This window comes from Condylura cristata, unplaced genomic scaffold, assembly GCF_000260355.1.
Source record: "Condylura cristata isolate star-nosed mole 26May11 unplaced genomic scaffold, ConCri1.0 scaffold00003, whole genome shotgun sequence".
Lineage (NCBI taxonomy): Eukaryota > Metazoa > Chordata > Mammalia > Eulipotyphla > Talpidae > Condylura > Condylura cristata.
In genome coordinates this window covers 72382861-72410368 of record NW_004567104.1, presented here as the reverse complement: position 1 = coordinate 72410368, position 27508 = coordinate 72382861, and the positions used below count along the sequence as shown (strand labels likewise).

The window sequence follows — 27508 nt, the reverse complement described above, 5'->3', positions numbered from 1 at the left end:
ATTGGTTTATGACGTTGTATAGATTCCAGGTGCACATCTTCGTAAATCAGTGTCTGTGTACCTCACATCAAGTTTACCAGTAGCTCATCCCCGATTTCCTACTAGGACTACTAGACTTTCAGGTCTTTGATTGGAATTTTTTGTTTTAAAGGGATGTTGCAGTTGATACAGTGAAGACTGGGATGGGAGGGGCAACTGGAAACAAGGGAGCAGTTGCCATCCGGATGCTGTTCCACACCACAAGCCTTTGCTTCGTCTGCAGCCACTTTGCTGCAGGGCAATCACAGGTCAAAGAGAGAAATGAAGATTTCGTAGAAATAGCACGGAAGTTGAGTTTTCCTATGGTAAGCACTTGCTGCTTGTTCTTGAAGGAGAAGTTCTGAGGCTTAAATTTCCCTAAAATTCTAGGTCAGGGTGTTGTAAATTGAACATGGTTCCTAAAAACTCCAACAGTTTTTGCCTAGATAAATATTTCATGAGTTTATAAACTGGGCAGGGCCAGGAAGCAGGTCAGTCTGAAGCAGCAAAATAGTTGTACAATATTCTGTCTAAAATATTTTGGTTGTTCTGAATTTAAAATTTCATCTCCTTGCTTCCAGGGAAGGATGCTGTTTTCCCATGACTATGTATTTTGGTGTGGTGATTTCAACTATCGAATCGATCTCCCTAATGAAGAAGTTAAAGAACTCATAAGACAGCAAAATTGGGATTCTCTTATAGCAGGAGATCAGCTTATCAATCAGAAAAATACTGGGCAGGTATATATAGATAGATCTATATTTACTTCAGAAGACACTTGCAATGGAAAGAAACACGCTTTCCTTCATCATAATACTCCCTTTTTGTTTAATCTCTTGGAGTCGTTTTATAATGTAAATATATTTAATATATAAGTAATAAATATTTGTAGTTTAATACATATAGAATTGCCTTTCCTTTGAAGGGGAAAGGAAAAAACCCTCATAATTCCTAGAAGGAAAAAACTCTGTAAGACACTTTGTTTTCTGAAGCTTTTTTTTTTTTTCTTATATTGAGTTAACATTAGTTTATAACAGTGTTAGTGTTTTAGAGGTATAGGATTTCCCCCTTCAGGTGATCTCCCCAAACCCATCACCAGAGCACCCCTAGTCCGTCACCATAGTACATTGTGCTCCCTCCTACTTAGTTCTCACCACTTCTCTCTTTCTCTCCCCTCTCTGGTAGCTTCAGTTCTACTGTCAAATTTCTAGTGTTATTCAGCTTTATCTGAGCCTTTGTTTGACTTCTCTATATCCACATGTAAGCGACACATTCTGTACTTGTCTTTCTCCTTCTAACTTATTACCTCAGTGTGATCTCCTCCATTTCCAGCCATGTTGTCACAGATGGCAGGAGTTCATCTTTGCAGAGCTGAGTAGTGTTGTGCTTTGTGCTTACACAGTCTTCCTGGTCACTCAGCTCTTGGAGCACATAAGGAGTTTCTGTGTGTGGCTGTGGTGCAACAATGAGCACAGGAGTTGATTTCCCTTTGGGCTATTGTGTGGTGAGCCTCAGGAAGGTACCTAGGCATGGATTGAGGCTTATATTGTAGATGACTTTCAAGTGAAAGAGTAAAATGCACTTTACTGCACTAATAGCAAATTTAAAATCTTAGACTTCAAGGCCACTTTTTTTTGGCTTTAAAGATCCTGTGGTAATCTACTTTATCTTTTGTGCTTCTCCTATTATATGCTTTTGGAAACTTATTTCTTAAAACGTATAATTACAGTGTTTTAGGAGAATTAATATAAAAAATTGGGAGGCAATTAAGACCAGTTGATACTGTGCCTTTGTGGTCATCAGTCTTAAATTCTAACACTTTGAGCACCATCAGACTTCTTCAGTTCCTCATTTGAGATAAGAGTTTAGGCTCAAACCCCTCCCCTGGTGGCACAGCGGGTTAAAGCACAGCACTAAGAAGGTAAAGCCACTTCAGCATGAGTTCCATTCCCCGCCAGGGAGGTGATGCACATGGTGCAGCAGACCTCTCCTGGCCTACCTGCTATTCCCTCAGCAGTGTACTTTGTCAGTTGGCTTGTTCTGCTCCCCACTCTGTCTCTGGTGAATCCTCTCATCGCCCCTGCACATCTGGCCTATACTCCAGTTCTGTATGCATAAATAAATAAAAATCTTTAAAAAAAAAAAAAAAGACTTTAGGCTCAATGACTTCCAAAATCCCACACAGAGCTCTAGCTCAAAGGGCTAATGGAATTCCCTTATTTGCATTTTTATACTTTATTTAATTGAAGGTCAAGCAGATGGAATGAGAAAGACCATGTCTTAGTTTTTTCTTCACCTTAGTTCCCTCCAGCTAACAAAACCCATCAGAAGCACACAAATTTCTGTGAGTCTAGCACATGGTAGACATGTAAAGAATGGCTTCCTGAATGGAAACAACTTTCTGTTTGCATTTTTTAATAATTTACTTTGTGTATGTTTGTTTTAGATTTTTAGAGGATTTTTAGAGGGAAAAGTAACCTTTGCACCGACATACAAGTATGATTTATTTTCTGACGACTATGACACTAGTGAGAAGTGCCGCACCCCTGCCTGGACAGACCGTGTGTTGTGGAGGAGGAGGAAGTGGCCTTTTGATAGATCAGGTTGGAGAATGTACTTCCTTATTTAAATGAGTTAGGGTGAAGTAGTTTTTAAGGAAATAAGAAGAGGGCTATTCTGTTCAATATGATTCATCTAGAATTTAATTTACAAAAATAGAATAAAATTTAAATAGGAAAGGTTTTTTAAAATTTTCTCAAACCTTCTTAAACCAATTTAGTTTTTCAGTTCATATTCTTTCAGTAATGTAAAACACAAAGAAAAGCCAGGAAATATTTTTTATGACATTTTCGGTTGAAAATTTGAAACCTTAAAAAAAATTTTTTAGCTTGAACAAAAGTGGCTTGCAGTTATTTTGAATGAATACTTCTCTATTAAATTATTTATGAAATTCTGTTGGTCATAGACCTTTAAGTTATCTCAGAGCTGAAGCCTATTCTTTACTATGTAAAGCATAAAGTGATAACTTTACAGAAAACAACCTTTTATAATTAAAGGTGTCTAGAATTCTGGCCTATTAGCAGGTAGACCTGGCATGCCAGCCTCAGACTCATGATGAAGGAGATAGCTCCTTGCTCACACAGACTGTCGGTCTCATGTGGCTTCTCTTGTGTTCTGACTGCAGCTGAAGATTTAGATCTCCTAAATGCTAGTTTTCAAGATGGAAGCAAAATTCTCTACACGTGGACGCCTGGCACTTTGCTGCACTACGGAAGAGCTGAGCTCAAGACATCAGACCACAGGTTTCCCGTGTCTCGGTTACTCTAGTGATACTTCACATTTACTCTGAATGCATCCTTTTTAGACATTTCTAACACCACCTCTGTATTCTTTTATGCCTTAAGGCCTGTCATTGCCCTGATTGATATAGATATATTTGAAGTTGAAGCTGAAGAGAGGCAAAAAATTTATAAAGAAGTAATTGCTATTCAGGGGCCACCAGACGGTACCGTGTTAGTCTCAATCAAATGTTCTTCACCAGAACATAATTTTTTTGATGATGCTTTGATTGATGAACTTCTGCAGCAGTTTACAACTTTTGGTGAAGTAATACTCATAAGGTAAGTAAAATATTTCAATATTAGAAGTCATTGTAGTGTTTGAAATGTATATGAGAAACTATAAGGAAACCATACTATAGAAATGTTATTCCAAGAATGCACAGGTTTTGAAACCGAATTTTCTACTAAAAGTTTAAAAATCAAATGTATTTGATGACAAAATACGTACACACTGAGGATCGCTCTTACAAGTTTCCTACATCACATAATATGTCACTAAGCTTTATGGCAAAATGAAGCTGTGATTGTTACTTTTATTTTAAGATAGAGGAATACAGTTTTTTAAGGAACGATGGGAGACAGGCACCCATGGCTTCCTGCACATTCTGGTTGTTACCCCTTAGGACAACCACGTGAGAAGAGAAACTGCGGAATGCAGAGAATGTAGTGACCCCCGTCTCCAGTTTAAGAAATTTGCTGTCTTGAGTAATTTTAACTACATTTAATTTGTAATTAATGTGGAAGCAGCTCTGCCAGTGAGTCAGGAGTCATCCATTCCAGTTTGGTTTCTGTCACTGACCTAACCATCTGCCTCCTAAAGACCCAGATTCCTCTTTAAAAAAAAATGTTCTCTTCCAAGTGCACAGCATCTTTGAGAGCTCGAATGACATGGGTGTGTGTGAACTTCACAGGGAAGAGGTACTGTTACGACCCTTTCAGAGCAGTTCATCTGCTTACTTAGGTGTTTCATAGGTGTTTGATAGACATACCTGTATACAAGGTACTGTGAAAGAGCAAAGGAAAACATCAAAGGTTTGATTCCTTTAATCTAGTTGGAAGATCAGCATACGTTCAGTGGCTTCTCTAGGCCCTGAACCTAACAGGCCAGACCGAAGATGGTATGGACTCTGCACAGTGAGAGGCGCTCACACAGCCCAGAGTCCATTCAGAGAGTAGGTGAACAAAGAGGGAAAATGTACTTAGACTTCCCTCAGGTATTTTGACAAATCTCTGTCCCAAAGCTTTAAAAGAAAACAAAATATTTCTAAGGAAGTAGATAATGAAATACCCGAACTTAGAGATGACAAACTCAAGAATTGCCAAACCACCAGGAGCCCCATGTGGACTCTGTGAGTGGGTGGCAAAGTAGCAGATAAGTGTCCTTATGAGTAAATGTAAACTATTGATTGCACTGGGCCAGAGAGAATCCAAAGTGTATATAAAACTAGAGGAAAAGGAGCTTTACTTTTTAAGATTCTTTTTTGTGTGTGTGCATACAGAACTGGGGTACTGGCGAGAGGCTCAGGGGTGGTGAGAGGCTTTACCAGAGACAGAGTGGGGAACAGAACAGGCAGATTGACGAAGTACACTGCTGAGGGGAGCAGCAGGCGGGTCAGGAGAGATCTGCCACGCCATGGTCACCTCCGGGGCAGGCGGGAATCGAACTCATGCGGAAGTGGCTTTAGCTTCTCAGTTCTGTGCTTTAACCCACTGCATACCAGGGTGGGCCAAGGAGCTTTACTTTTTAATAAAAGCTGAGCTTATAGAGAAACTGGTGTTACTTTGGAGTTTCCCCAAAACATTTCTCATCATTAGAAAAAGTATTGGTAAACAAAACGAGGCATTACTCTAACATTTAAAATGTTGGCTGTCTCCACAGCTGGAATATTCTGGTTGGTATACCTTCAGATATGTATTGTAACAAGCAGATGATGGAAGTGAACAAGGAGATGTTGCTCACCAGTAAGGCGAAGCTGATGTTATTTGGTCTAGAACGTGACAACCATTAAAGAGTGAATGGTGGAAGTCTGTAAACCTCTTTATATTTGAATAAGAGGAGCCCTGGAAATGTAGATTGGACAGATTTTTACATCACTGAACTAATATTGGGAGGAAAATTGAAGAACCTTTTACTCTAGTGAGTGAAACCTGGAAGAATATACACCTTTTAAAAGTGTCTCATGAATCAGTGCAGTTAGAACCAGCACCTCTTACTAAAGCTAGAAACGTATAAGGTTGCATTGCTGATTAAAGATAGGACCAAACACTTGGCTCTGCTGTCTGGCCATCGCGCCTCAGAGCCACTCCTAGAGTCGGGGGCTGGGCCACTGTGGCGTGTACGCATGTGTGTCTGGGTTTCCCCTGTCACCTTTGCAGATCTTCAAGGAGTTTGATGCTTCATTTATACATTTGGGAGTAGTTCAGCTCATGAAATATTTTTGTAAATAATACTGATAACATTATATTGTAATTTGTTCATCATTGCATATCAGTGACCTTCAAAACTTGTGTTACTATCCTTTTTAACTTGCCCTTTTGGGGGTTTCTTACTTCAGAATTATAAATTTAGAATCAGAGCAGAGACCATTGAAATCTCCAGAGAGTGAACGGTTGTCCATTAATAAAGGCAAGTACCAAAACCCCAGGTCCCTAGGGCCTTGTGACGTGTATACATGCGCAAGTACAGCACTCACGGGGAGACTGATGGATAGAGATGTACAGGCACACACAGGCACACACAGGCACACACACATACATCAGCATAACCCCTGTGTTCTTTTTTGGTTAAAAGAAATTAGCTTCAGGGAAGGCGTGGAGACATGAAATTGTGCTGTCCTGGACTCTGGAGTCAGGAGACTTGAGTTTTAATCCTATGACCGCTCCTTTAGGGTTGCTTTGAGCTTGGCCTCTGGTTCTTTTTTCTTTGTCAAAGAAATGAAGGATGGATTCGAAGAGTTCACAAATGGAGGTCCGTAGGCCTGTTTCTTCTGCCAGACTGTTGCGTTAATTTAGTGCTTATTTGAAAGAAATTTGAATTTCAACACTTAGAGGAGCGCCCCTCCAGCTCCCTGCCAACTCCGCCGCTCCCCTTCTTGTTTTCATGGTTTGTTTTTTTACTTCCTGGCCTCTCTAGGCGCTGGTTAATAAACTGGCCATTGGATTAGTTATGTTTAAGGTATTAACTCTGGTTTTTTTACTGTTTGTCTCTCTCTTTCTTGAAGATTTGTAGAAGATAAAATGTGGGTTACATTTTTGGAGGGGAGCTCTGCCTTGAGCGTCCTCAGCCTGAATGGTAAAGAGGTAAGACAGCATTCATCTGTGCTAAACCATTCCGAAACTGTCTGAAGATTTTATTTTTGTTGATACTCAGCAAGATTACCTAAATGTATTTCCAGTTCAGGAGGATAGAAGACCTAATATTACATTTATTATTTAGACTAGCCTTCTGACTTCCTGAGCAGTTTATAGTTATTTTGCTGTCTCCATGGAGATTAACCATTCATGTAGGTCAAGAAGAAGACATATTTGCCACTTACTTTGATTTTTGTGACATTTTATTATAATAAAAACTTTAATGGGTGTTTTCTGGCTCATCTATATATTAGAAAAGATTTGTATCAAGTGAAGAAAATGTCTTTTTACAAGAAAATAAGGGGAGAAGGTGTTCATTATTTCTAGGCATTTGTTTAGTAGCTTGGATCATGGCCTTTTTCAAGCATAGGGAAAATAATTCCCCTGTGACAACAAATCCTTTCCACTGGTCATTTGAGAAATTTTTTAATTAGTGGAAATATTCCTGAGCTATGATTTGTGTCATTGGTGGGGGAAATCTGATCAATATCTTAGCATAGTTTTACTTATATAAAACGTTTTTTTATATAAGTCTTTTTTTTTTATAAGTGCCTTTTTTTCCCTGAATGTTTTTAGACAAAGCCTAAGTATGTGACCACTGACAGAATGACTGAAATCCTTGGGCAACTCCGTGAGAGAATTTCCCTGAACTGCTGCTTCTGTCACATCATATCAGTGTCCTTAAATAAATAAATTTGTTTTTCCTGAAAGTAACAGTTACACACTGATGCAGAAGTAAATTCAGAAATGCACAAAAGCACTATTTTGGTATTCCCCCCTTCTTTTCAGCCTCATTCTTCACCCTCAAGTGTAGTCTGATAAGTCAGTCCAGTCACCTGTTTACAGTCCCTTGGGAGGACCCACCAATCCCGCCCTTAAAACATTGTCAAAATCCTGTAAAGCACCTGTTTGTGACAAGTTTATAATGATGTATAATTTGTCCTTTTGAAAATATTTCTAAGACTCTTGGCTGTTGGCTCTTGTTAGTACCATTGTTCAACACAAAATCTTCTAAAGTGTATATAGATCAAAAAGAAGTTCTTCATATCAAAGGGAAATCTGAAAACAGTATACAGCTTGAGCGGGATCTCCCTACAGTGTGATCTTCTTGAGAATTTGTTGTCATTTCTTTCTCTTCATGTGGCTCTGATGTCACCAAGTGGTCATTCCTGAGGAAGTATGTCTCAAATTAGCCTGTGGTGATTGGAGTTCTTTGATGAATACACAAGGAGTGTTGTTGACTTTAAAAAGTAGAAACCTATAAAGCTCATTGCCAAGTTTTGAAATTGAATTGATCTAGTCAGATAAGCAAGTAAAGTATTATTATTTCTTGGGACTCTAACTGCAAGGCTCAGTATCAACATTAATCTCTATTAAGCGCAGCCACGTCACTCAGGCCTGCAGCTCTCCATCCTTCCTGTGCCTTCACAGAGTTCTAGCGTTAGTAGCTCTTTGAGCCAAGGAAGATCTATACCCACAAAGGTACAAGGTGGCATCACTTGTTGGTCATAGCTGCACAGTGCATTTGGAAAGACCAGAAAGGCCCACATGTTGTGTATCACTGGGAAACTAGTCAAGGAAGTTGAATCTGTGAGGGAGAAAGCTTCCATTTTAGGAAGCAGTTTTGTTATGTGGACTTTAAATGCGAGCAGCTTTCTAATGCAGCCTATAGCATTTTGGCCAAGGAGTCCTGTGCATCGACAAGTCTTTGTGATGGTCTTTTAACAGCATTGACAGAACAGTATTGCTTGGCTATAGTGTATGGATTGTTCTAGGTCATACTTTGGCCTAAAAGCCGCTTAAATTTGTAGGAAAGAGAGTACCAGTTTCACAGATACTAATTGTTCTGTTTTCAGAATGTTTGACCTTTGTTAAAGTCTTTAAATGACCCTAACTACTCTACAGTACTCTTCTGGCATTTGAACTGCTGAAACTACTTCGACAGTTGAAATTTTCAGTATCATTATACTAAGCTCGGAAAGTCCAAAGGAACAAGATTTTAAAGATTTCACCTGTCTCTTCTGTAGTTGTTTTTTGTAGGAATAATTATTTAATTTGTTGATCAGAATCAAAACAAGTATAAAATTATGTGTCAGAAATGTCAATGAATTTTTATCTGATCAGGGTCAATGCTGACTACAGAAAGGGAAACTTGAATCTGTGTATATTCTGCAGGGGTGGGGGCGGTGCTGAAGACCTTAGACTTACTGTCTAAGGTGTTTAAAGGGAAAACTGGAATGTTTAAAGTTGTTAAAAATACTGTATATGTAAAACAGTTATGTTGACTTAAGTTAAAGTAAGCCAGTATTGTTGCCCAGTGTTACTAAGGCAGTTCATTTTGAAATGGGTTAATTCTCATACCAGTGATTTTCAATTCTGTGTCTCTTCTACTCTACTAGTTACTGGGTCGAACCATAACTATTACTTTAAAAAGTCCAGACTGGATCAAAAATCTGGAGGAAGAAATGAGCTTAGAGAAAATCAGTGCTCCACTGCCGTCATCCACAAGCTCCACCCTCCTTGGGGAAGATGCGGAGGTCGCAGCAGACTTTGACATGGAAGGTCGGTCATCGAGCACATTTGTTTCAGTCATTCTAGAAAGCATCCTTCCAGTATTAAGTCTTAGTTTCCAAGTTTATCTTTCCCTCTCTTCTTGTAACTCATATATCAGCAATGATAATACTTTGCCTTGCTCTGTTCTCTGCTCATTTTGCTTGTACCTAGACTTTAAATGCATTTCCCATTCTCCTACGCAAAGGTTAAGATCTTCACTAATGTTAGTTCATATCATTGTGTGCTAAAAACACAAATTGGCATTTTGAGTATGTGGTTTGCTTCATTCATTGCAATTAAAGTAAGGTCAGTGAGGGTGTTTCAAAAACATTTACTTATTGAAATGATGTGTTTCAAACCATTAAAAAAAATATGCTCAAAGTGGCTAGAAAGACATACATTAGCAGCTTACCCACCATATCAGTGTGACCACTTCACATGTAACTAGAGCACATTATGTGTGCGTAATAATTTCCTTTAACATGGTTAGGAAATGCACTTTCTTCCTAATATAGACTGTGCTAGTCTAGAATATTTTCCACTATATATTATGTCATTATAGTGCATCATACTGTGGCCCTTGTACACATGTGGATAACACATTTCATAGTTGAACATCTTACAGGATTATCTCCAGTTTCTACATTCCTCTTTTACTTGCGTACTGAGTCCACACATCAATGTAGAATCTGGTAATGCCAGGGGATTGCCGGTGTCACTCTTGCCCTCTCAGGGCTCAGAGCTCAGTGGACGTTTCTCACAGTGAGCAGGCGGTACAGCTTAGTAATGTAGGTGCAGTAAAAACAGAGCTGTGGGCATTAGACGGCTACCTCACCTACACTTGGAAGTTGAAAAACTATCCCAAAGAAATGGAAATTTAAGTTGAGGAATTGAAGGCTAAGTAAGAATTTGGTTAAAGAGGTGGAGAGGAGTAAACCAGGAAGAAGGAAGGAAAGTGTAGGATGAGGAGGCTGGAAGGGTCTGAGTTGATTAAGAAGGTATGCCCTCGAGGAAGTAACGGACAAAAAGACATGCAGGAAAAGGAGCAGGTGTGGGCTGGAGGGTGAATTTGGTTTTGAGCATATTGAACTTTTGGAGTCTCTCAGGTGTAGGTTAGGCTGTGGGTATGTGGGTCTGTGCCGGGAGGAGCCTGGTTCACTGGCAGCTGTGGTGGCAGCTAAACCCGCTAGTCTCATGAACTTGACCAGAGGGACTATGCGGAGGTGGGGGAAAGCTGGTCCTGGACTCCAATAAGGAGAAATGCAGGCCTGACACGTAAGAAACAGAAGTGGTCCGTTCTAAAAAGAAAACGAGAAGAAGGAACTAGAAATGGCAAAGAGCCAGAGAAATCCAGGAAAGAAGGCAGCACAGAAGGAATCACCACTGTTTTTCTCAGAGAGAAATGAGGGCCGCAACTTGTCTTCAGGATTTAGTAACAGAGGACATTTATGAGAGCTGTTAGTGACATTTATGAGAGTCATTTCTGTGGCGTGAGGAAGCCAGATGGTGGTATATTGGGGTGTGTTTAGAAGGTGAAATGGAGAGCCGCTACAGGCTGCTCTCTGAAGATGCTTCACTAAGACGGAGGGCAAAGAGAGAAGAGAGCAGCCACTCTAGGGAGCCTGGGGACGCGGGGGATTTGGTTTTGACGTGGGCGAGACTTGAGAATGCTTAGCGCTGATAGCAAGGGTTGGCAGAGGGGAGAAAGTGATGACACTGGGCAGGGCAGGCCACTGAGAGAGCGGTGTGGGGGCAGAGCTTCGTTGGTCTCACAGTGTGTGTTTATGTCTTGCCATGTGACCGGACTCCAGCCCAGCGCCAGCGATGAAGAGGAGGTTCCCATCCTACTTTTTCTCTGGGTGAAGTTTAAGAGTTGAAGGTGTCTGTAGAAGTAGGGTGACCCGTGATTTTAGGAGAATTGGGAAGGTTCAAGACATAGCTCCTGAGAAGGGCTGGGTGGTGCGGAGAGGGGCACCACCCAGGAAGTAGTGGAATTGTGCCAGCTTTAGGATCTCAGGGGAGGCTGTAGACCACAGACTTTCCCTGACTGCAGTCACCAGTAACGGTCCAGTCTCTCTGGCAGCAACACTCAGCAGCCCAGGTGCAGTTACAGAGAGGAGCAGCAGCCTTGGTGCAGAGGTGACAGAGCATCAGTGTGCTGGGGGACTGAGGTGAGACCCCTAGAGGCTGAGGACAGGCCCAGAGGAGTAACTTGATCAAGACTAAAAGTAGAGAGTCCAGAGGTCTGGGTCCTGGTGAAGTCAAAGGAGAGAGAGTAACAGAGGGAGACAACTAAAGGCTGGGAGGGGCCGTCAGAAGACGGGGATTGAGCTCATTATTTCGGAGGCCATGCTATTCTGAGGGGGAATGTTTGGAGAGGAGGAGAGTGTCAGTATCAAGAGACCGAGGCACTTGGTGATGGGCTGTCCACACGGACGTAGATGTCACCTGAAAAGAAAGTAGGACTTACATCTTGCCCTCTGCTTATTCCCTGATGATTGGGCTCGAGTGACCGGAAGGATGGAGGTTGGAGGTTATGGCAGCAGGGGAAGAGAGGGCACGAATTAAATTCTGGTGACACAGCCCTTTTGTTCCAGTGGGATGATTACTGTTCTGGAATTGGAATTTGATCTGTTTTAGTGTATGTGTTGCCAAAGCAAGCACTATAATATTATTTTTTATCAGCGCATTTGTACTAATTCTAGTTTTACACATGAAAAGGTTTCATATGTGCCTGTATGCTTTGTATATTTCAGCCCCAAATGAGGAAAAACTAGGTTAATGAAAAAAATCTCAGAAACTTAAACTGATAGTGTCTTTGGTGACCTTGTGTTTCCTTAGGAGACGTGGATGACTATAGTGCTGAAGTCGAGGAAATTCTTCCTCAGCATCTCCAGCCATCTTCAAGTTCTGGCCTTGGCACTTCCCCGAGCTCCTCACCCCGGACCAGTCCCTGCCAGTCACCTACAATATCAGAGGGTCCTCTGCCTTCCCTTCCCGTGAGGCCAAGCCGAGCTCCGTCAAGAGCCCCTGGGCCCCCAGCTTCGCAAGGTGTGTATCTTACTGGAAGTTTGGTGTGACTTCTGCGGCCGATGGCATTTCATTTTAGATGGACAAATCTCTGGTGCCTCTAGAGGGCCATTTTTGTTTGACTTTCACATGCATGCGCTGAAGTGTGCCATGTTTGCTGTGCTTACAAAAGAGGGTGTGTGCCTGAGGTGGGAGAGTGGCCTGCCGTTACTGTCACTACTGGGGACACTTTCATACTCCTTCTCTGTGGTCAGGTTTGTCCATGTCTGACACTTAGTGATTTTCTGTCATTATTGTAACACCTATAACTGTTTGGCCTCAGCTATATGTAATCTGTTACATAATGATACATAATTGCACATTACCTGATTCTAATATCAAGCAAAAGAGGCAAAACAATTTTTTTAACTGAAAGTTAGTCTTGGTTTGTCTCTGGAAGTTGTTACCAAGTGATTCAATCGCCATTCCATACTGTCCAAAATCTTCAGCAAATATCTTCCATCTCACAAACATCTCTATTCTCCATACTGCCTTTACAGGGTGGGCTTCATTAAATAACTCAGATAAGCGAGGGGATAGAGAAAGGACACCCTTTTCTTCTCTCTGTACTTCATGCCCTCTAGTTGCTAGGGCCACTCTGTAGATGAGTGTCCAGCCCCAGCGCAGTCCACATGAGCTCTCATGCATCATCTCCCGCTCCACAGGTAATTGAGTGTGGAACTGCTTGTGCCGCTGACGCCAGAACCGTGTGCTGTCACACTCATTCAGATTCAGAGAATGAGCAAAAAGGATTTTTCGTAGAAGTGCCTTGCCTGTGTGTTTACGCTGCCCGCAGGAAGCTGATCTTCTTGCCTGAACTTTCTCAGGTTCTCCGGTTGATGGCGCGCCGGCAGCACAGCAGCAGAAAGACCCCTCCCAGGTCTTGGAGCCCAAGCGCCCCCCTCCGCCTCGGCCAGTTGCTCCACCTGCACGGCCTGCCCCCCCGCAGAGACCACCTCCGCCTTCAGGTAACCGGCCCTGCGGTCCGGTCCGTCTCTGCCACATTAAAAATCTTCGTCATTAGATTCAGAAATGATTTGCATGTTTCCAAACCCTTGGCACCTAGGTTTTATCATATTCCTGTTGTTGCTGCTGCTTCCTCTGCTTTTTTCTAAAGAACAGAGTAGGAGCGACAGGCAGGCAGAAAGAGACTTTCCCGGCTAGGTTCTGGAACGTTCTCTCAGCTGCCTTCTTAGAAGTGCTGGCTTTGATTTTACTAATTGGCTGTAGCTGTACTGATTTCTGTAAAATGTGTAACTACTACCGAAGAACAGGTACTTATTTTCTTTAATCGTCCAGATGTCTTTTTAAATAAGTACAGTTTTGTTAAATCATTAGAAACATTTGCTTTAAGGCGTGGATTTCTAAAAGTAGTACCAAGGTACTCATGTGTATGACATTTGACATCCTGAGCTCTATTAAATCTTCGACGTTTCAATTCCTGTTTAATGTCATTTCCTTCCTGCTGCATATTTTCCCATGAACGATAAGGGGCTAGGAGTCCTGCACCTGCTAGAAAAGAGTTTGGAGGTAACTGTTTATATTTTTGTGATATGTTAGTGTTGATTCATTGATGTTTTGGAGTTTGATCCCTGTAACTGAAAGATATTTTGGTTTCAGTTGATACCAGTTTGAAAGACTGGCATTTGTACACCATGATAGTAATAGTACCAAATTTCAATTTTATTTTGCTAAAAGAGATTAAAAATCAGTTTTTTTTTTTTTTTTTTTTTTTAATCTGTTTTGTAGGTGAACAGAACTGACAAGGCCTTCTGTCTCCCAGATGGGCATAGTTGAATTATTCATCACTGCACTTTTTCTTAATAGTCAGTTTGGTTACAAAGAGTTAATTCCCAGAAATGATGCTGATTTCAGAAGGTATTCAGCGTTGCTGAATATACAACATTTCCCAAGTATTTAATTGTACTAGACTGTATTAGAACTCTAGTACATTCCTTTTCTGGTAGCTTGTGGGTTGGCAAAATTTCCTGTAAATGCAACTTAAAGTTATAATAATTATCTGAACTACAGCTTTCATTTTGCATGGCTTTATCATAAAATCATCAATTTCATCTCATTTATTAATGTAAGAATTATTTTTCCCCCCAATAAGGGCTTTTTTTTTTTTTTTAGCAAATGGATTACTTTTTTAAAAAGGGGTACTGGGGGCCCTCCCGGATGGCACAACGGGTTAGGATGCAGCACTGCAAGCTAGTTGCCGCTGCTTCAATACGAGTGCGATCCCCCCGCCCCCGGAGGTGACCCACAGGGCTCGCAGACCTCTTCTGACCCACCTCTTCTGCTGCTCCCCTCAGCAGTGTACTGCATTGATCTGCTCCCCACTCTGTCTCTGGTGAAGCCTCTCACCGCCCCCGCACCTCTGGCCTGTACCCGAGTTCTGTATGAATAAATAAATCTTTAAAAGAAAAAAAAAGGTAGTATATTCAGAAAACTCACAAAACTCGATTTGTAAATATTGAGTAAATAGATCAAGAAAATAAATAGATCAATATCTGACAAGTTTATCCAGTTCTCAAAAAGTGTGAGATGGCTACTGTAGCTCCACAGCTGAGTTTTTGCAGGCCTGGCTTAGTAGCATTATGGTGTGCTGTTCATGCGTGACTTGGTCTGTGTCTCCTCTAGCTGTCCCGTGAAATTGCTGACCACTTGACGTTTTACTACAAATTGAAATGATCTGGATGCAGATTTCAATGGCTTTGTACAATAGAGATAGCTAATCTTTGAACATTACAGCTTCAGCAAAATACTGCTAGATGATGTTCCCATTGATTTACAGATATTAATTTTTCCCATTTCAAACCCCTTTTACTTGTATTTATATGATAAAATCACTTTATCTCTTCCTTTAACTAGGAAAATAAGCTGTAAAAGACAAATTTTTGAATTTCAGAAAAGTTATGTTAGCAATGCGATAGTTTACTAAACAAACCTGATTTAATTTTTAATTATTGCTGCTTTTCCTCATTCTTGTGTTGATAGTACTTGCAGCATATTTTTCTTACCCTAGAAACCAACACTTTAAGGTAGTAGCTTAGAGAGAATCATTATAGTACTTTTGGAGTTTGGGTGTTTTATTTTTTTTTAATAATTCATCAAAAACTAACTTCCAGGACACTAATATAGTCCCATAGGAACTTAAAATGAAATTGAAATTGTGATTTTATTTTTCCTTTCAACTGTCAAATTGGAGCATGTATTCGTGATTTAAACTAGATGTAGGGAATTAGAAGATCACAAAACAAAGACTCTCATTAAATATATTTTAAATTCCCATCCACTAGAATCTCAGATATAAAAAGCAAATTGTCACCCCATCTACTTTTCTGTTTAAAGAAAAGGGAAACTCACTTTGAACTAGGCATCTGAAGTCATTGTGATTTGTGTTGAAATCTTTGAAGAAATTTAAAGCAGTGAAAGAACCTTACAGCAGTCATCGCAGAAACTGCGGTGTACATCCGCCTCTCGTTCTGTGTCATGGGCCCTCAACACTGGACAGCTTCTGTTCTTTCTCTGAAAAGGTGTTGCAGCCCTCCCAGTCCCGGGGGAGCTAGGCAAGAGGCGGAAGGTAACAAGACTTCTGCATCATGAAAGTGTCTCTCTCATTTTATTTCCAGAATGTCAGCCCCACCCCCCCAGCCCCAATGTTTAAAGCATCTAAATCTTCTCAGTCAGACTGTAAACTTCCTCTCCTTTCCTTGTATATACTTTGTAGCCTTGTATTTTTCCCTTTCATCCTGTATTGTATATAATTTCTAATACTATTTAATTTCTCTGAGGTGCTTATGTAGCTGTGCACTGTTTTTATATATACTTAGGGTAGAAACTCACTGTACAATGTTATTTTATGAAGAATGCCTTCAAAATTCTTTTCAGAATAGGTCAAGTGTTTAGAAATGTACAGTACTAACTCTTAGGTTGTAAAGATGAATGAATAGAATGAAATCCTATTGAGATCCAAGAATATAACATTCCTGTGGATAATTTCTGACAACAGTATTTTTATGTATAAAAGTGACCAAAATCTGGTTAAGCGAGCATCCACCATGACCCTAACTTGGAAGGGCCGATTGTGTCCTGTGGCCACACCGCCTGTTTGCACATGGACGAGGCTGCAGGGCTGCCTTATGTGCCCTCCCCTCCTTTATCCTCCACAAGTAATTCATTTCTGTATCCTCTGCTGCCTTTCGAATGGGCTTGGTCCACTCCCTCTCATGGGCAGATGAACGATGTGCCGATCTTCTAATCATTTTTTGTTGTAGAAATCCCAAAGAGCTTATAAGCTGACGTTATCCACAATGACACGTATCCACAGCATGTGGCCTAAAATACCAGGTGCCTCTGGTGTGACTTGGAAACGGCAACTTGTCTGCTGCGGCCTGAGGAGCGGCAGCAGCACCTGTGGCCACACACCTGACTGGGTGTTTTGAAGGTTCACCGGAGAGCTCTGTGGAGATAGTCACCTTAAAGTTAACTGGGGGCCGGAGGTATCACGCTCCCTAAATGTCCCCAGAGAGTATTCTGATTTTTCTTCCTTTGGGGGTATTTTAGTCAGAACTGATAATACTCTCCATCATTATCCAAAACAAAGTTGTTTTGTTCCCATCTCATGCCCCATCTCTGCTGGTAATGCAACAGAATAGCTGAGCCATGTTATGCAGTATCACTTTATTGTGTTCTTCAGACTAATTTTTTTCTTTTCCTGCCTCAAAGCCCCCAAAAGTCCTGGAACGACACGGAAAGATAATATAGGTAAAAACACTTGTATTTAACTACTTTATCTTAAAAGTGGACCATGAATAGATAGTTGGAATGTAAGTATGTGGTTTCTTTCTTTTTAAAATATCCTAAATCTACGGTGTGGTGTCTTTGTGCAGGACGCAGCCAACCTTCACCCCAAGCAGGACTTACAGGCCCAGGACCTGCTGGATACAGTGCGGCCAGACCGGTAGGCAACACCTAGCCTGAGCCACGAGTCCAGGTTCTAGGCCCCAGTTTGCTACTAGTCAGGTGTGTTAGCTTGGAGAAATCACGTGACTTATCAAGGCTTCAGTTTTCCTCAGCTTAAAATGAGGGATTTGTGCTTGGTGATCTCCAAGGTATCTTTCACCTCTGACATTATTTTAACATAACTCTCCAAGAACAGCTAAATATGCTTCATTTATTGAATAAAAGTGGTGTGGCTTAAGTAGTTATGGTCCTAAAATAAATATCTTAAAATCTTAAGTATTTGAAGAAGTGATATATTTGGGCAACACCTAAGTAATTAAAGAGGATATGAAGTCATCCTTCAGTAAGAAGGGTTTAAAACAGATTTGGGGAGAAGGCGCCATAGACTCAGGATACTGAAAATGTCCCACAGGGGTTCAAGTTGGACAGAAGGTGTTATTAGGAACTTTTCCTGACCCTTGGGTGTTTATCATTTATGTTCTCATCATTAGTCACATAGTTACTGTGTTCTTTACACAAATAAAAAAGTTCTGAGATATAACAAGTAATAAAAAAAAGAAAATAGAAACCAGATTATCAGTAATTTAGCAGAAATACACCGTTCACTGAGTCTTCTAGTATATTTCATTCTTAGTTCATTGAGTTAGTCATTCAAGGGCTTTTACTTCTGTGTTTAAAAAAAGGAAACAACTCAAGGTGTGGTTTCTCTTAGGCTCTTAGCTGGTCAGCATACAGCTTCCTCTGTCCCTCCGCCCTCCAGTGCTGTCCCAGCTTCCCAGAGAAGCCCTGCACTGGTGACACTCAGTCGTGCAGCTGCTCAGGCCTGAGTTTAGATCCTGTACTTGCTTCTAGCTGTGTGGCCTTGCGAAGGTGTCTCCCTTGTCTCAGCTTAATTTTAAAAAGACATGAATAAAGCAGTACCTCTGAGGGTTATTTTGAAGATGAAATGGAAATGCCTATCCAGTGCTTAATTAACATAGAGCCGGACACAGAATAGTCAGAAATGAAAAGGAAGGTTTGAGAACTTGTGACCATATGACTGTAAATAGAATATAGTTAGGAGGACGAGAGGGGCACTCTTAACAGGGAGGAGATGAGCTGACAAGCTCCAGCAATGTTTCACAAAATCTTATCTGTTGAAGTAAGTGAATATCTCAACTGTTCCATTTCCCATTGTAGACCATTCCGCCCCGCGCTGGTGTGATCAGCGCCCCACAGAGCCAGGCTCGGGCCTCCGCTGTAAGACTGACTCCTGAAAGCCAAAGCAAACCGTCAGAAGCACCGAAAGGTAGACACTGTTAGAGACATCTTCTGCTCTGCGGTACCACCTTTCACTTTTTCCTTTCCTCCTAGCTTTTGTCTCACCTTCCACAGCTTAATCAAATAGGAATCACCTTCCTTCTTTTAACTACAGGGAGTGAGGGGGGAAAAAAAGAACAAAACAACAGCCTTGAATCGCCAGCATTTCACAAATGGAAGGAAAAAAATTTTTTTTTTTTTTAGAAAAAAACCTATATCTGAAAACGATTGTCTTTTAGGTTCGGCTTTTCTTCCTGAACCACTGAAGCCTCAGGCTGCCCTTCCCGTGCAGCCTTCTCTGCCCTCACCTGTTCAGAAGATGCAGGAACCCCTGGTCCCCACAGCAGCACCTCTGCCTCCATCTGCACCCCAGCCGAACCTGGAAGCCCCTCCCCAGCCCCCGCCTCGCAGCAGGTCCTCCCACAACTTGCCTTCAGAACCTTCATCGCAGCCGCAAGTAAGTCCCCCAAGTCAACAGAAGATCGGCTTTGAGGCTTTGGGTGTAGTCTTTGAACATATTTTAATAATTAACTTTTATAAGGTTGAGATGCCATCTTCTATTGCTCTTGCTTTGGTAATACTAGCATCTTGAGATGTGACTCCAGCAAATGGTGTCATCGATGTCTCCACTCGTCAAGTAGCAAATGCAGTTTGATTGTTTGAGGGTTTTTTTTTTAATTTATCTTGTTATCTAGATCAGAGAATGATCCTAAATAGGGTTTTCAAGGAATTTCTAAGTGACGCCCAAGCTGTTTTATCTTGTTAACCTTTAAAGTGTTTGTGATTTTCTTACAGCTTTCATGCAAAATTTACTTTGGAGAGTTGATAAATTAGAATGAACAAGTATGGGTAATTTTGCTATTGTTCATAGCTAGTAAGTTAGTTTTGATTTCCACTTTCTGGAGAGGGGGCCAGTCAGATCATGGCCTGAACTCTGGGTTATTTTCCCATGAGCAGAGAAAATCCTTTTGTTTCTCTCTCTCTCTCCCTTTTTTTAATGTAGGAAAGTTGGGGTGTGAGCTAGAGGTTCTGGGGGGTGAGGATTTACCAGAGATACAGTGGGGAGCAGGACAGGCAAATTGACTGAAATCCACTGCTGAGGGAGCAGCCGGGGAGACAGGAGAGGTCTGCTGCACCATATGTGGGTCAGCTCCCTGGCCAGCCAGCGATGGAACTCAGGCCTTACTGGTGAGAGCACTGGAGCTTAAACCCTAGGCCACCAGGGAGGCCCCTCTTGTTCTTGATGCAGACAGTAGTTCTTTGCTGCAGTACTGGCACTGGTGTTTTCCAGGTTTGCTTGTTATTAGGTCACTTTGGATGGGTTGAGCTTGCAGCAGTTGGTTTATCCACCAAGGTAAACCATGAAAATATGGCCCCTCATTAGTGTATCACACAAAGCAGCACCTTGCCTTAGTGAGTGGGGACCATGGCATCTCTGGGCTTTGGTTATGCCACAGTGGTCTCACAATGGAATGCAGATTCATTGTTTGTAATACAGAGGTAATCACGCAAGGTAGATTGTTACATTTCTGTTGGGATAATGTTTTAGTCAGTCCTGTTACATACATTTCAGTAAAATGTTGGGACAGCTGGCAGTGTAGGGGCAGCACGCAGAAAACCTCCTTCCCGGATCTGTTTGCCACATTACCCCACGCACAGACAGACACATGCCTCAGTGTACCCCATTCCCACACTCCTGTCCAGTGCCGGAACCCCTTGTGCAGCCCTGAGCTCATCAAGAAAGGATTATCTTACACTGCAGAGTTTCCTGTTTCGTAGGCAGGAAACTATAAAACTTAGTATTTTTAGAATGCTGTTTCTAAATTGTCTAAATTAGTTTTGGTATTTTTAAAATAATCTATTATTTATGAAATAACTTATTAGATATTGGAAAAGATTTGCTCAGAACTGTTTCTTGAGAATACTGCAATTAAAAATAATTCCATCACAGGGGCCTCACCTTCATGGCCTCTCTGACCCAGTGGGTCCCAGAGGACCTATCCCTCCCTGCCACCAGGGTGAGGGGAGGGCTCCTGCATACTAAGTTGGGGCGGTGGGAGGAAGACACAGCCCGCATTTCACCCATTTTAGAGCTCCAAACACTTTTTAGGTGTACTATCTTCGGAATAACAAAGCTTTGAACTGGTTAATCAGCCTCGGGCAAACGAGTCTAGCCTCCACTTCGGTAATTTTGTCTGGGGCTGGTGCAGGGACCTGATGTATTGCTGTATCTTCGATTCCTTGTATCACACTGAACGAGAAGCGTTTGGGAGACGGAATTGTCAGGGCTGCCGGGTGGTCTGAGATTGTCCTCCTAACTCTTTCCTTTGATGTCTGTGTTCCCTTTCTCAAAGCAGGAGCAACCATCAGGGTAACAGGTATTGGATTATTTCTCAATCTTATATGTGCTTTTCATCTGTCATAGCACATTAGATGTATGAATCTTTCCTTTCATACATCTAAATTTTCACCCATTATTAAAATCACCTGTCCACATTAATAAATCCTATCATATCATAAACCTATCTTTTCTTTTTCTTAGTATTTTGAATTTTTAGGAATCATTTTAGCTGTTCTTGTTAATGCTTTTACCTTTTTTTTTTTTGCTTTTTTAATGAAAATTAACAAAACTAAAAAAGGTGTAACATCAAGAAGGTAAGTTTTAGGAATATGAAAATCTTTTTGTCAATGCCAAGTTGGTTCTTGGTTTTGACAATCGCATGGTTACATCAAAATTCAGGTTTGTTTTTTTTCCCCTTAGCTTTCTTTTGGGCAACATTTTTTCAAATAATATTAGTAGCTCGCATTCTACTGACAAAGAAGAATTGATCATTTAAAAAGGTGAAAGTCAGTAACATGCTTACTTAAAGATCCTTCCAACACCCTTCTCTGTCAAAATGCCACCATTTATAATGTCAAGTTACCACAAATCCTGTTTCAGTTGTAAATTATTTCTGTATAATGAATGGATGGGGTGACTTCCATAATCTCAAGTCTGATTGGACAAAATGATCTGCTTCTATCAAATGACCATTAATTTAGTTTGAAAAAAGCTTTTAATATATGAAGGCAAAGATATTTAAGTGTAGATAGCCCTTACTTGGTAAGGACCTAAGCTGTGCTGTCCTTTCATCTGTGTGTGTTTAGTCCCTCCCCTCATAACAGAATCGGGTCCCCCCCACCCAACCAGCTACATCCCTCATCTTGCTATACTAATTATAATCCAGAGATAATGATAATGTAGCTAATTTTATATTGCCTGTAATAAATTTAGTCAAGTAGATTTCCATATATGTGTCTGAAGGCAGTTTAGAATCTACCATATTTATTCTTTAATTTTGTACAAATGTATCATCGTACTGTTTAGTGAAGAAAAATATACTTGTTTGTTCGATTATAAAATGTGTTCACGTGACTGAAACAATCAGATACTTGAAAATTACTCTCTTTAAGTCATTCACACCACTAAAGGTTTCACTTAGCTTTTGTATTCTTCAGCACCACATTATTGTTTTATAGGGTGCACTTACATTTTGGGGGCTGCAGCTGTTTTTCAGCATATTTTATGAAAATTTCATTATTCTAACAACTGTCTGAATTCAGTTTGTTCCACTTGGTTGCATTGCAGATCTTTAGCTAAAATTCTCCCTCTTCTGCCCTTGCCAACCCAAAGGTTGGTTTTCTTATCTTTAAATTTGGCATAAACATCCAGGGTATCTACCCAGGTTTAGTGATTATGTCAAGGTTTACAAATTACAATGAGGTGCCTGACGAGCTCACTTGCTTTTCCCAGGCTGTTCCCGTATGAGCGTCCCAGCTGCAGCATGGGCACTGTACTCAGGCTCTCCAGTGCCCACCTGGAGCTCCTCACAGCCAGCTGCCAGAGAAAACTGCCAGTACTCACCACTCTGGACACAGCTTTTTGGCTTTAGAATTAAAGTAGAAACCAAATAAATACCAACTAGAAAATGGGGTCTTTCCCCTGCTTTTAAATAGTCATTATATTTGGTTATTCATAAGCATATCTGTTTTTGAATATTTTAATGAGATGAGTAGGGTCAGTTTCACATTATTCAGTTTATTCTACAGAGAACTTACATTAAAAGGCAAAGAATGCTCTGAAAAGTCTTTGCTCTAACCAGGAAAGGAAGAGATGCATTGTCCAGATTATGAATAGAAATAAACTAACAAATTCCCATTCATAAAGTTCAACTTCTATAGTGACATTAACTTGAAATGAAAGTAGATTGAAATGAATGATGAAACCACATCACAGATGGGTGTTGGAAGTTTATGTAGATTTTACATAAGTGCACGCTAACATTTATTAGAATTGGGCATGAACAAAACTCATTAGCTAATTCTGTACAATTCTCTATTTTATCACATCAGTCCTTGCATGAATAAAATAAGCTCTATTCAGAGGAAGAGCTTTTAAATTGCAGTGAGGGATTAATTTAGTGTAGAGTATGTACAAAGAATAAGATTTTAACTCTTTTACTTTAACTACCGAAGTTAACAAGCTATAAAAAACTGATTTTTATTTCTAAATTTGTATGCTTGACCTCACCCCCCTAGCCCCCACAAACTGAGGAAGATAGGAAGGCATAGAAAGAGTAAATCACTTTTTTGAATTTTCAGCACTCTCTTTCTTTGCCAGGTGAAAACAAATGGAATCTCCACTGGCCAGTTGAAATCACCACTAAAGATTGACCCATTTGAAGACCTGCCATTTAATCTGCTTGCTGTATCAAAAGTTCCGTTACCTGTTCCAGTGCCCCCTGTGCTGACCTCAAGCCCAGAGGAAATGGTCCATTTGCCTTCTGCAACACAAAGCAACATTAACACTTTGAGTTCTGTGAGTTGCATGTCTGCACTGCCTCCCATTCCAGCCCGGAGTAAATCCCAGGAAAGTACTCGAGGTTCTCCAAACTCATTTCTTGCTGGTGCAACCAGCACCAATCCCTTCACAGACAGGACTGTCACGCCCGGAAACCCATTTCGAGCCCAGCCTCAAGAATCAGACGCAGCTTCGTGTTTCTGCAGGGATGACACTAACAGTCCTTTCTCTTCTCTGAAGCCTTTTGGTCATAACGAAAGCAAGCCTTCATCTTCACTTGCTGGCTGTAAGGACAGTTTGGAACTACAAACCCAGTCTGCAGTAAAAACTAGCAACCCAAAAGGATGGGTGACCTTCGAAGAAGAAGACTTTGTGAAAGGGAAGTCGAAGTCAGCTTGTGCACACTTACTGGGTAGTCAGTCAGGTTCATTTTCTGGCTCCAGCGTGACCTTTGATGATGCCTGGAACAGAGGTACAGACTTTTCTTTCTGTGCATTACCAGCAAGAAGGGCACCACCACCACCTCTTCCTCCCCTCCCCCCTGGCACCTCCCCGCCAGGCGATCCATTCACAACCGCAGCCTCCAAGGCCTCGTCCACACCAGACTTCACAGAAAGATGACACTGTGCGATGGAAAAGAGCTTTTTTCTATTGGGGTGGGGTAGAGCCCCAAAGCTGGGCATTTGCTATTCCTTTTGTGCAATATGTCATTGTGAGGGCACTGAAGTCCTCGTGAAATACCACTATTTAATGTGTACAGAGTTGGAATATGTGTATATTGGAAATAAGGGAAAATCCTCATGATTAACTGGAGTTCTCGGTGTGTCTGTTTGGATAAACAAGAGAGTAGTAGCCATAAAAAGTGCTCAAAACTGCTTTAGAAAATAGTCCTTGTTCAGAAATTCTTTGTCTGTCTTCTCTAAAGAATCTCAAAAAAGCCCAAACAACTAGTTGTCACTACTGCCAGCCCTTTTCTACTTGTTAACAATTGGTATTTATCAATATTTACCAAAGAGCTATCAAAGTAATACTGAAACCGATTTTTGAGAGGCACTGCTTTGAAAACCAGTGTGTCTACATACGGACTTACATATTGGTAAAACGCATACTTTTAAGTCTAGGATGTAACTCAGACCAGTTTTTTTCCTAAAAGTTCTAACAAAGTTCTTTTTCCAGTATTTCAAAAGGATGGCTGTAAATGCAATTTGAACAATTTGTTAATTTTCTTCTCAAAACTGAGTAATTCTCGACACCGCCACACAGCCCCTTCAAACACGCGCATCACGCACGCATCACGCACGCATCACGCATCACGCGTCCCGTCTCCGCCCGCATCTCGTGTGCTCTTCTCGCCAGGGCTTTGTGGGCTGGAAGCCCGCAGTTGTGGTGACTGTCTGGGAGGCAGACACTGCAGGCCTTGCGCAGCAGCACTGGTCTGCCAGCAAGACACAAGCGGGGTTCAGGGGGAAATACGAAAGCTAAACGTGCCCCCCTCCCTCCATCCCCTCAGGTCCATAGCGCCCTTGGTCCCGCCCACACTTTCCTTCTCTCCCGCTGCTTTCACTCTGGCGCCTCTGGCTGGGAAAGCAGCACCCTGGAGTGCTTTGAATGGGGGGGGTCTACTGGTGTGAGCCCACCCTCCCGGGCTGAGTAGCACAGCGCCACACTGCTTTCCTCTTTAGAGGCTACACCTCAGACTAGCTGTGGATTTTATCTCCTGCACTGCCAATATGCAACTGTTCCTGCTTTTGTTAATTTTATGAAGTACACAGGATTTCTACAGAATGTAGTATTTTGATATCATTAAGTAATCCCAATCAGAAAACTCCTTGAGCAATAGTTGTTTTGTTGTCAGTTTAAGTTAAAACCATCCTTCCCCATTGCAACTTATAGACACATTCCTTTTATATAAAAAGTTGTAAAGGCCCACCTAAATTCCTATGTCTACATTTACCCTTTAAAGATGTGCATTGGGGGGAAAGGAGTTTCAGAAAATGGAGTTCGCAGCTAAGGATACATTAATGTACAAGCACAGCAAACTGCATTGCACTTAACACATGAAGCAAATATAGTAGGAAAAAAGCACTTTTCTAAATGCTCAAATGTTATCAAAATATTATATTTATAGAATTAATCCTCTCTCTATTAACAACCAGTATTTGCTGTTAGAAATAACCCTTGTGAGTTTTATATTGTGCTTTTTGAGGGTTCTAATCATTTCAGCAGTAGTATATTTTAAACTGCAGTATTACGATAAGCTTCAAAATGTGAATTGTTGAAACTATGGCTTTAACATCTGTGACTAGTGTATATGGTATTAGCAAAGTCGTTCATTCTAAACTTCACTAGTGAGTGAATCTCACAGATCTGTGAGCAGTGTTTCCTATCGGATTTAAACTACTGTCTACAATCTACATATCATGCAGCAGCTCGGCCTTTATCAGGAAAGTTATATTTGGCAAGTTGCTGAACATGCACAAAGTTCTGAGAGCTAAAGAGAGGCTGCAAAGAACTAGCCATTATTCTGTGTATTAGTAAAACTTTTACCAGATCTGTTCAAAACAGAACAGAAATTAGACACTAAGGATCTCTTTGTGAAATCTTGGTTCTCTCTAGTAGATTGCTGTTTATATGTAAGAATTTTATTGCTTATGTGGCATACAATATTTATAACTATATACTTTATAGAAGTACAGTATTAAAGTCAGTGGTATACAAACAAAATCTGTACATATCCTGTGAAGTGTGCTGTCCTATGAAATAAATATACCTGTCTTTACCATATTAACTACTTTGCTCAAAAGGGACTCTTTCTTAGCCATTTTCCTTAAACATTACATATATAAGTTAATGACATTTGGAGGAAATTGGTTAACACTCTCAAATCAGACATTTTAAGACTTAATTTTTTTTTCTATTTCATGTCTTCATGTAATACCCTAAAAGTAATAAGAAAGATACTTTGAGGTTATTCATCAAAACGCCTGTAAGAGAGGCTTCATTGAAAATCTTGTTGGCTTGAAAACATGACCTATGGATGACGACTTTCTAACCCACAGCAGGAGAAATGGTGAGAGGACCAAGGGGAGGTAGGCACAGGAAGAGCCAGGCAAAAGAATAAAGACTGGTTAAAAACACCCAGGGTGAGAGGTGTGGTAGAATCCAGAAAGTCTCAGCTAACCACGGATTTGGGTATAAGTACCACCCACTGGACTGGAGATTCTTCCTTCTGTTCCTCGCAGAAAAACCCTCCACTCTTGGCGCGCCCTGGTGGCGCAGCACTGCAAGCTAGGCAGGCGTCTCAGTGCAAGTTCAATCCCGGGCCTGGCGGGTGACCCACAGGGCTCAACAGACCTCCCCTGGCCCGCCCGCTGCTCCCCTAAGCTGTATACTTCCTCAGTTAGCCTGTTCTGCTCCCTACTCTGGTGAATCGTCTCACCACCCGTAGCCTGTACCCCAGTTCTGTATGCATAAATAAATAAATCTTATAAATAAGAAAAAAAGACACACCTCCCCCACCACTCTACCTGGGCTGCTTCGCCTTCTCCCTCTTCATATGAAGAGGAGGACCTAGATTGGCTTTGGGCATTTCCAGGTCTGCAGCTACAAATTTTCTCCCTGCCCCAAAGCCCCAGGAAGGCAGCTTCAATTCATAGAGTCAAAATTTCAGAAACACACTGGTTCTACTAGTCAAATCAGTTCCTACCCAGCAATGGCTCGTCCAAGGACATAACCCGGTGAGAGGCATCTCCCTTAAGACATTCCTAAAAAGCTGAGAATCCTGTTTTGAATTTGTTCATTTTTTTTTAATCTTCTCTTTGTCACTTTCACTAGAATAAAAACGCCATGAGAACAGTGATTCTGAATCTTACTGAGAGTCACAGGCGCCTGCAAAAGCGCCAGACCCATTGCCGATCTGGCCCTCCCCGGTGGCGCAGCAGTTACAAGCTGCGCTAAGAAGCTGAAGCCACTTCTGCATGAGTTCGATCCCCGCCCTGGCGGTGACCCACAGGGCGCGGCAGACCTCTCCTGACCCGCCCGCTGCTCCCCTCAGCAGTGTACTTCGTCA

The 27508-nt window shown here is 41.3% G+C and overlaps 1 protein-coding gene across 3 annotated transcripts in view; it reads left to right on the top strand.

Annotated features, from left to right (window-relative positions):
• Nucleotides 1-26227, top strand: part of SYNJ1 (synaptojanin 1) — a 71375-nt gene extending 45148 nt beyond the window's left edge. The window contains exons 16-31 of one of the 3 annotated variants that reach the window (XM_012732573.1): nt 152-344; nt 600-758; nt 2465-2621; nt 3203-3320; nt 3423-3638; nt 6581-6659; nt 9110-9272; nt 12105-12314; nt 13160-13300; nt 13824-13862; nt 17064-17102; nt 17228-17298; nt 18480-18588; nt 18839-19056; nt 20957-20977; nt 23260-23345. In XM_012732573.1, coding sequence (XP_012588027.1) covers nt 152-344; nt 600-758; nt 2465-2621; nt 3203-3320; nt 3423-3638; nt 6581-6659; nt 9110-9272; nt 12105-12314; nt 13160-13300; nt 13824-13862; nt 17064-17102; nt 17228-17298; nt 18480-18588; nt 18839-19056; nt 20957-20974 — 1930 coding nt within the window. In that variant the 3' untranslated portion in view covers nt 20975-20977; nt 23260-23345. Of the gene's footprint in view, nt 1-151; nt 345-599; nt 759-2464; nt 2622-3202; nt 3321-3422; nt 3639-6580; nt 6660-9109; nt 9273-12104; nt 12315-13159; nt 13301-13823; nt 13863-17063; nt 17103-17227; nt 17299-18479; nt 18589-18838; nt 19057-20953; nt 20978-23259 lie in introns of all 3 variants that reach the window. The other 2 variants (XM_004675352.2, XM_012732560.1) reach the window with 2 other exon arrangements.
• Nucleotides 26228-27508: the final 1281 nt, after the last annotated feature.